Source organism: Notolepis coatsorum (assembly GCF_963971535.1).
Source record: "Notolepis coatsorum genome assembly, contig: SCAFFOLD_86, whole genome shotgun sequence".
Lineage (NCBI taxonomy): Eukaryota > Metazoa > Chordata > Actinopteri > Aulopiformes > Paralepididae > Notolepis > Notolepis coatsorum.
In genome coordinates, this window is record NW_028172863.1 from 994,288 (window position 1) to 1,003,646 (window position 9,359).

Here is a 9,359-nt window from a genome sequence, read left to right on the forward strand (position 1 = left end):
AAGCTTTACACCACTTGCAGTCGTGATTTGTGAACAATAAACCATGCCTAGGGGGGTCTAACGACCCTCGGCTGCGCCTCGGGCCTAACGACCACCCCTAGGCATGGTTTATTGTTCACAAACCACTCCTGCGCGTGATGTAATGCTTAAATATAATCTTATTGTTATGAGTGACAGGTAGTTAGTTATTATCTTATATAATCTTATTGTTATGAGTGACAGCTGCTGTCTACCATGTTAGTTATTATCTTATATAATCTTATAATAATGAGTGACAGCTGGTTAGTTATTATCTTATATAATCTTATAATAATGAGTGACAGCTGGTTAGTTATTATCTTATATAATCTTATAATAATGAGTGACAGCTGGTTAGTTATTATCTTATATAATCTTATAATAATGAGTGACAGGGTTAGTGTTATATATTATATATATTATAATAATAATAAGTGACAGGGTTAGGGTTATATATTATATATATTATAATAATAATAAGTGACAGGGTTAGGGTTATATATTATATATATTATAATAATAATAAGTGACAGGGTTAGGGTTATATATTATATATTATAATAATAATGAGTGACAGGGTTAGGGTTATATATTATATATATTATAATAATAATGAGTGACAGGGTTAGGGTTATATATTATATTATAATAATAATAATGAGTGACAGGGTTAGGGTTATATATTATATATATTATAATAATAATAATAAGTGACAGGGTTAGGGTTATATATTATATATATTATAATAATAATGAGTGACAGGGTTAGGGTTATATATTATATATATTATAATAATAATGAGTGACAGGGTTAGGGTTATATATTATATATATTATAATAATAATGAGTGACAGGGTTAGGGTTATATATTATATATATTATAATAATAATGAGTGACAGGGTTAGGGTTATATATTATATATATTATAATAATAATGAGTGACAGGGTTAGGGTTATTATATTATATATATTATAATAATAATGAGTGACAGGGTTAGGGTTATATATTATATATATTATGATAATAATGAGTGACAGGGTTAGGGTTATATATTATATATATTATAATAATAATGAGTGACAGGGGTTAGTGTTATATATATTATAATAATAATGAGTGACAGCTGCTCACCATCCATGGCCGTGTCCCAGTAGCAGGAGTTGGCTGTGTGGAGGCCGGCACCACTCTTCTGCATAACAGCACACGTTACTGAGAGAGAGAGAGAGAGAGAGAGAGAGAGAGAGAGAGAGAGAGAGAGAGAGAGAGAGAGAGAGGAGAGAGAGAAGAGAGAGAGAGAGAGAGAGAGAGAGAGAGAGGGAGGGGGGTGGGAGAGAGAGAGGGGAGAGGGGGGAAGAGAGAGAGAGAGAGAGAGAGAGGGGGGGGGGGTGGGAGAGAGAGAGAGGGGGGGGGGGGTAGGGGGATAGGGGAGGGGGGATAGAGAGAGGGGGGGGAGAGAGAGAGAGAGAGAGGGGGGGGTGGGAGGGAGAGAGAGAGGGGGGGGAGAGAGAGAGAGCAAGAGAGAGAGAGGGGAGGGGAGGGAGGGGAGAGAGGAGGGGGGAGGGAGAGAGAGAGGAGGGGGGATGGAGAGAGGGGAGGGGGAGGGAGGAGAGAGAGAGAGGAGGGGGAGGGAGAGAGAGAGACAGAGAGGGGAGGAGAGACAGAGAGAGAGACAGAGAGGGGAGGGGGGAGGGAGAGAGAGAGACAGATAGAGGAGACAGAGAGAGAGACAGATAGAGGAGACAGAGAGAGAGAGACAGAGAGGGGAGGGGGGAGGGAGAGAGAGAGACAGATAGAGGAGACAGAGAGAGAGACAGATAGAGGAGACAGAGTGAGAGACAGAGAGGGGAGGGGGGAGGGAGAGAGAGAGACAGATAGAGAGACAGAGAGAGAGACCAGATAGAGGAGACAGAGAGAGAGACAGAGAGGGGATGGGGGAGGGAGAGAGAGACAGATAGAGGAGACTGAGAGAGAGACAGATAGAGGAGACAGAGAGAGAGATTGATAGATAGATATTTACAACAAATGTGTGTACAAGAAATAAACAAATACTACAGATATTACACAGACAGACGCATACAGACACACAGAGACAATGTGCATTTTATAAAAATAGACAGACAGGCAGACAAAATGGTGCATTTTATTATAGTGCATAGTGTAAGGGGCTGAGGGGGATGGTGGTTGATGGCTACTACACCCCCCCCCCCCCCCCCCCCGAGAGAAGAGGACTGACAACGAGCCTCTGAGTGTGTGTTGGAATGGCGAGAGCTGCTTAAAAAAAAGAATAATTATAATCGCAAATTTTATCGCAATATCTGTCAGAAAAAATCGCAATTCGATTATTTCCCAAAATCGTGCAGCCCTAGAGTGAGTGAGTGACAGACAGACCTACCGATGTACTTGTAAGCCCTCCCCTGTTTGACCAGCTGTGTGAGTGACAGACAGACAGACCTACCGATGTACTTGTAAGCCCTCCCCTGTTTGACCAGCTGTGTGAGTGACAGCTCCACGATGCTGGCCGTCCATTTGTTCACCAGACTCTGGCTGTACTCCACCCCTCCTATGATGCTGTCAATGCACTATCACACACACACGGAAGTAAACACACAAAAAACACACACACAATCAACCAATTAAAGTCTACACAGAAAGTAGGAAATATGTTAGAGGTTGTTCAGCACCGTTTTGACACCACACACACACACCACACACACACACACACACACACACAACCACACACAACACACACACAACACACACACACACACACACACACTGAAAGAACAGTGCAGTCATGTGGTAGTCATTGGTTTGTGGATCATAAGCTCTAGCTGCCTGAGGGAATAGCCTATTGATGCAGTTTACAATAGTAGCCTGTTTATTTAGTGCTCAAGAGAAGAGAAGAGGAGAGGAGAGAGGAGAGAAGGAGAGAAGAGAAGAGGAGAGGAGCGAAGAAGAGAAGAGAAGGAGAAGAAGAAAACAGAGGATAAGAGAGGAGAGAAGAGGAGAGGAGAAAAGCGAAGAGGAGAAGAGAAGAAGAAGAGGAGAGGAGGAGAGAAGGAGGAGAGAAGAGAGGAGAAGAGAAGAGAGAGAAGAGAAGGAGAAGAAGAAAACAGAGGAGAGGGGAGGAGAGAAGAGAAGGAGAAGAAGAAAAACAGAGGAGAGAGAGAAGAGGAGAAGAATAGAATAGAACTAAAAGTCATGCATCACCATGGTACCAATGTTGTACTTCAATAATGGTGTATAATCCAATGTAAATTATGGTACAGATGGTAATAATATCATGGCATGTCCATCAAGTCTTTTGGTCACTACCATCACCGTGACAACCTCTTGATCCGACGTTACCTCTTTGATCTGACGTTACCTCTTTAATCTGACAGTTACCTCTTTGATCTGACGTTACCTCTTTGATCTGACGTTACCTCTTTGATCTGACGTTACCTCTTTATCTGACCGTTACCTCTTTGATCTGACGATACCTCTTTGATCTGACGTTACCTCTTTGATCTGACGTTACCTCTTTGATCCGACGTTACCTCTTTAATCCGACGTTACCCTCTTTAATCTGACGTTACCTCTTTATCTGACGTTACCTCTTTGATCTGACGTTACCTCTTTGATCTGACGTTACCTCTTTGATCTGACGTTACCTCTTTGATCTGACGTTACCTCTTTGATCCGACGTTACCTCTTTAATCTGACGTTACCTCTTTAATCTGACGTTCTTTAAATCTGACGTTACCTCTTTAATCTGACGTTACCTCTTTAATCTGACGTTACCTCTTTAATCTGACGTTACCTCTTTGATCTGACGTTACCTCGATCTGACGTAACCTCTTAATCTGACGTTACCTCTTTAATCTGACGTTACCTCTTTAATCTGACGTTACCTCTTTAATCTGACGTTACCTCTTTAATCTGACGTTACCTCGATTGACGTAACCTCTTTAATCTGACGTAACCTCTTTGATCTGACGTTACCTCTTTAATCTAACGTTACCTCTTTAATCTGACGTTACCTCGATCTGACGTTACCTCTTTAATCTGACGTTACCTCTTTGATCTGACGTTACCTCTTTAATCTGACGTTACCTCTTTGATCTAACGTTACCTCGATCTGACGTTACCTCTTTGATCTGACGCTACCATCTTTGATCTGACGTTACCTCTTTAATCTGACGTTACCTCTTTAATCTGACGTTACCTCTTTAATCTGACGTTACCTCTTTGATCTGACGTTACCCTCTTTAATCTGACGTAACCTCTTTGATCTGACGTTACCTCTTTGATCTGACGTTACCTCTTTGATCTGACGTTACCTCTTTAATCTGACCGTTACCATCTTTAATCTGACGTTACCTCTTTAATCTGACGTTACCTCTTTAATCTGACGTTACCTCGATCTGACGTAACCTCTTTAATCTGACGTAACCTCTTTGATCTGACGTTACCTCTTTAATCTAACGTTACCTCTTTAATCTGACGTTACCTCGATCTGACGTTACCTCTTTAATCTGACGTTACCTCTTTGATCTGACGTTACCTCTTTAATCTGACGTTACCTCTTTGATCTAACCGTTACCTCGATCTGACGTTACCTCTTTGATCTGACGCTACCTCTTTGATCTGACGTTACCTCTTTAATCTGACGTTACCTCTTTAATCTGACGTTACCTCTTTAATCTGACGTTACCTCTTTGATCTGACGTTACCTCTTTAATCTGACGTAACTCTTTGATCTGACGTTACCTCTTAATCTGACGTTACCTCTTTGATCTGACGTTACCTCTTTAATCTGACGTTACCTCTTTAATCTGACGTTACCCTCTTTAATCTGACGTTACCTCTTTAATCTGACGTTACCTCTTGATCTGACCGTTACCTCTTTAATCAGACGTTACCTCTTTATCTGACGTAACCCTCTTTAATCTGACGTTACCTCTTTAATCTGACGTTACCTCTTTAATCTGACGTTACCTCTTTAATCTGACGTTACCTCTTTAATCTGACGTTACCTCGATCTGACGTAACCTCTTTAATCTGACGTAACCTCTTTGATCTGACGTTACCTCTTTAATCTAACGTTACCTCTTTAATCTGACGTACCTCGATCTGACGTTACCTCTTTAATCTGACGTTACCTCTTTGATCTGACGTTAACCTCTTTAAATCTGACGTTAAGTTCAAGTTCAAGTTCTTTAATAGTTGTCATACAGAAGTACAGAATACTTTCATACAAAATGCTTCTTACTGTTACGCTCCAGAGACTGTGCTAGACAAGATAGTATCAAATAACATAATAACATAATATAGCATGAATTTAGAAGAAGAAAAATGAGGTCACAGTGTTCGGTATAGACATATGTACAATGTTCTGAGTTACCATATAATATACAATACACAATACTATGCAGTGTACTAATGTACAGTACTATCTAGTGCAAAGCAGAAATGGGATGAGGTACAATTTTAGGTACAATTTACAGTAAGGTGTACGAGTTTGTAGTGCAGTCCTTCATCCATAAATATAAAGTGTGGGGAGTGGGTGCTACAGTGTGTTTGTTTAAAGTGGGTGTGTGCTATAAAGTGTGTGGAGTGGGTGCTACAGTGTGTTTGTTTAAAGTGAGTGTGTGCGTGTGGATGTGTGTGCTATGTGCGTTTGGTGGTTGTTGTTGTGTAGTGTTCATTCATTGTTCGTTTAGCAGCCTGATGGCCTGGGGATAGAAGCTACTTCTGAGTCTTTCTGTGCTCGCCTTGAGACTCCGGTATCGCTTGCCTGACCGCAGCAGTTCAAAGAGGCAGTTGTTCGGGTGACTGGAGTCTTTAATGATTCTCTTAGCCTTGCCCTTGCAACGCTTGTAGTAAATGTTCTGGAGGGTGGGGAGCCCCCCTCCAATTGTGCGTTCGGCTGAACGTGTCACTCTTTGTAGTCTGCTTCGGTCTTGTGCAGTGCTATTCCCAAACCAGGAGGTGATGTTGCCGGTCAAGATGCTCTCTATTGTACATGAGTAGAAGTTCTTAAGGATCTTCTGGCTGATCTTGGAACTTCCTTAGGCGCCTGAGGAAGTAGAGGCGTTGTCGTGCCTTCTTCACCACACTGTTAATGTGTGTGGTCCATGTCAAGTCCTCGGATATGTAGGCTCCGAGGTACTTGAAGCTGTTGACTCTCTCAACCGGTGCCCCCGTCGATGCTGAGGGGGCTGTAGTCCTTGACCCCCGACCTCCTGAAGTCCACAATCATCTCCTTTGTTTTGCTGACGTTCAGACGTTACTCTTTGATCTAACGTTACCTCGATCTGACGTTACCTCTTGATCTGACGTTACCATCTTTAATCTGACGTTACCTCTTTAATCTGACGTTACCTCTTTAATCTGACGTTACCTCTTTGATCTGACGTTACCTCTTTAATCTGACGTAACCTCTTTGATCTGACGTTACCTCTTTGATCTTACGTTGCCTCTTTGATCTGCCGTTACCTCTTTAATCTGACGTTACCTCTTTAATCTGACGTTACCTCTTTAATCTGACGTTACCTCTTTTGATCTGACGTTACCTCTTTAATCTCTTTGATCTGACGTTACCTCTTTGACTGTGTTTGTTGCATCATCTGGGTTGAACGACCCCTGGAAATAGAACAGAACAGAACTGAGAGAAGGTTGCAGAAAAAATATACGATATACTGTGATGTTAAATCAATTACAGTGGCGCCAAGTAGCCACAGAAAGATATCGGCAATCCATTTTGTTACAATAAAAATGGCGAGTTAGACGAACAGACGGAAAGCATTATCTCATTAGATGAAACACAATATGTATATATATTAGGGGTGGAACGATACGCATTCGAACCGTGTACCGTACGGTACGACCCCCACGGTTCGGGGCGTCTGTGTATCGTACGGTTTCAGATGACGCGCCCGTCCCGTCCCTCTCCCGTGACTCGGTAAAAAAGAAAACTCCCTCGTCCTGAGATCCCGACTGAAGTTACAGAAAAACGACTCCCGTCCCCAGCAGGTAGTAGCTAGGGATGGGACTTTCTAGCAAAAGCCCCCCCCCCCCCCCCCCCCAAAATGTATATAAAAAAAAGTATATTAAATTATTAAAAAAAATATTATCAGCTGACCGACAATAAATCAAAATGACACCATTCACCATTGTAGCCTCTAATAATAACAGCATTGCATCGGCCTATCAACCTGTTTTAATAAAAAAAAAAAAAAAACAGAAACAGTAGCATGTGCATCTTTTAGATAAATGATAGGCTGCCTCTAAATATAAAAATGAATGAAATAGGAAATCTCCATCTCTGCTTATTTTTTAAAAGCAACTACAAAGAAAGTCTCATATCCAAAAGTAGCAGATAGATAAATAGGTCATACATGTAGCAGATAGATAAATACATGTAGGTGTGCATTTGGTGATGTGGGTGGGTAGGTTTGTAGGCAGGTGGGTGTGTGGTTATGTATTATTATTATTATGTACACAGTATACAGTATGTACTGTGTGTATGTATGTTTGTATTAACACATATCTTTTGAATGTATTACTGGTATTTTATAACATGCATATTTTTGTATGTTTGATTTTATAAAACAGGGAAGTTCCCGATAAGCCTCTATAGGCTTCTAACTTCTCCTTCACAAATATGGTTATAACTCATTATGTATTGTTTTTACTTTTGTTTAACTGTGTTAATAAATAAATACGAAAAAATACAAATCCATATAAACCCTAAACCAGTGTCTCAGCTTGTTGTGTTAGAACCAGTGGTTCTCGACATTAATCTATACATTCTTATTATTAAATCTCTTCTACACACCTCGTCTCCGGGTTGATACTCTTCCATCCTGCTCTTCTGGAGATATTAGATATTAGTCTTAATGTTTCCAGTCAGATTATTAGCTGCAACACTTTATTAACACAGTTCTTTTCTGCTGGACTTCCTGGTCGCGTCACAACGAGCTGCCGACGACTGTGTCCAGATTAGAGAGGGACCCGCTGTGTTGAACAACCACACCTTCTCCGGCTGCTGCCCCCTGGCGGCGGTGGATGGAAAACACTGCGGAATACTGGATAGCAGTGGTGGTCAAAGTAGAAATAAAAACAAACAACAAATACAACATAATAATACTAGCCTGATAGGATATTACTCTGGTAAATAAAAGTCCATTCAAAAGTACATGTAAGCAAACGTGGGTTCAGCCCCCAATTCATGACCTTTAAAGGTTATGTCATAGTTTACATTTACATTTAGTAATTTAGCTGACGCTTTTATCCAAATTACTTACAAGTTCTGTACGACAAGCCATCAGGAAGGGATCAGCTGAGTAACAATGTTCATCAAAGTGTTGAGTGCAGTTAGTTTATTAGGACAAGTGCATGACAGTAAGGTTAGTTAAGTTTCAAGTTTCAAGTTTCTTTAATAGTTGTCATACAGAAGTACAGAATACTTTCATACAAAATGCTTCTTACTGTTACGCTCCAGAGACTGTGCTAGACAAGATAGTATCAAATAACATAGTATAGCATGTAATTTAGAAGAAGAAAATGAGGTCACAGTGTTCGGTATAGACATATGTACAATGTTCTGAGTTACCATATAATATACAATACTATGCAGTGTACTAATGTACAGTACTATATAGTGCAAAGCAGAAATGGATGAGGTACAATTTACAGTAAGGTAAGTGCAATCCTTCATCAATAAATATAAAGTGTGGGGAGTGGGTGCTACAGTGTGTTTGTTTAAAGTGGGTGTGTGCTATAAAGTGTGTGGAGTGGGTGCTACAGTGTGTTTGTTTAAAGTGAGTGTGTGCGTGTGGATGTGTGTGCTATGTGCGTTTGGTGGTTGTTGTTGTGTAGTGTTCATTGTTCGTTTAGCAGCCTGATGGCCTGGGGATAGAAGCTTCTTCTGAGTCTTTCTGTGCTCGCCTTGAGACTCCGGTATCGCTTGCCTGACAGCAGCAGTTCAAAGAGGCAGTTGTTCGGGTGACTGGAGTCTTTAATGATTCTCTTAGCCTTGCCCTTGCAACTCTTGTTGTAAATGTTCTGGAGGGTGGGGAGCCCCCTCCAATTGTGCGTTCGGCTGAACATGTCACTCTTTGTAGTCTGCTTCGGTCTTGTGCAGTGCTATTCCCAAACCAGGAGGTGATGTTGCCGGTCAAGATGCTCTCTATTGTACATGAGTAGAAGTTCTTAAGGATCTTCTGACTGACTTGGAACTTCCTTAGGCGCCTGAGGAAGTAGAGGCGTTGTCGTGCCTTCTTCACAACACTGTCAATGTGTGTGGTCCATGTCAAGTCCTCGGATATTGTGGGCTCCGAGGTACTTAAAAC

The 9,359-nt window shown here is 41.2% G+C and overlaps 1 protein-coding gene across 1 annotated transcript in view; it reads right to left on the bottom strand.

Moving 5' to 3' along the window:
• LOC311247952 (dynein light chain Tctex-type 3-like) overlaps positions 1-7,938 on the bottom strand; it is a gene marked incomplete at its 3' end in the record, with an annotated part of 9,720 nt that extends 1,782 nt beyond the window's left edge. Inside the window, exons 1-4 of the mRNA XM_084338928.1 lie at positions 7,844-7,938; positions 6,607-6,648; positions 2,477-2,600; positions 1,153-1,230 (exon numbers count right to left, since the gene is read on the bottom strand). Coding sequence (XP_084195054.1) covers positions 1,153-1,230; positions 2,477-2,600; positions 6,607-6,648; positions 7,844-7,870 — 271 coding nt within the window. The 5' untranslated portion in view covers positions 7,871-7,938. The remainder of the gene's footprint in view (positions 1-1,152; positions 1,231-2,476; positions 2,601-6,606; positions 6,649-7,843) is intronic.
• Positions 7,939-9,359: the final 1,421 nt, after the last annotated feature.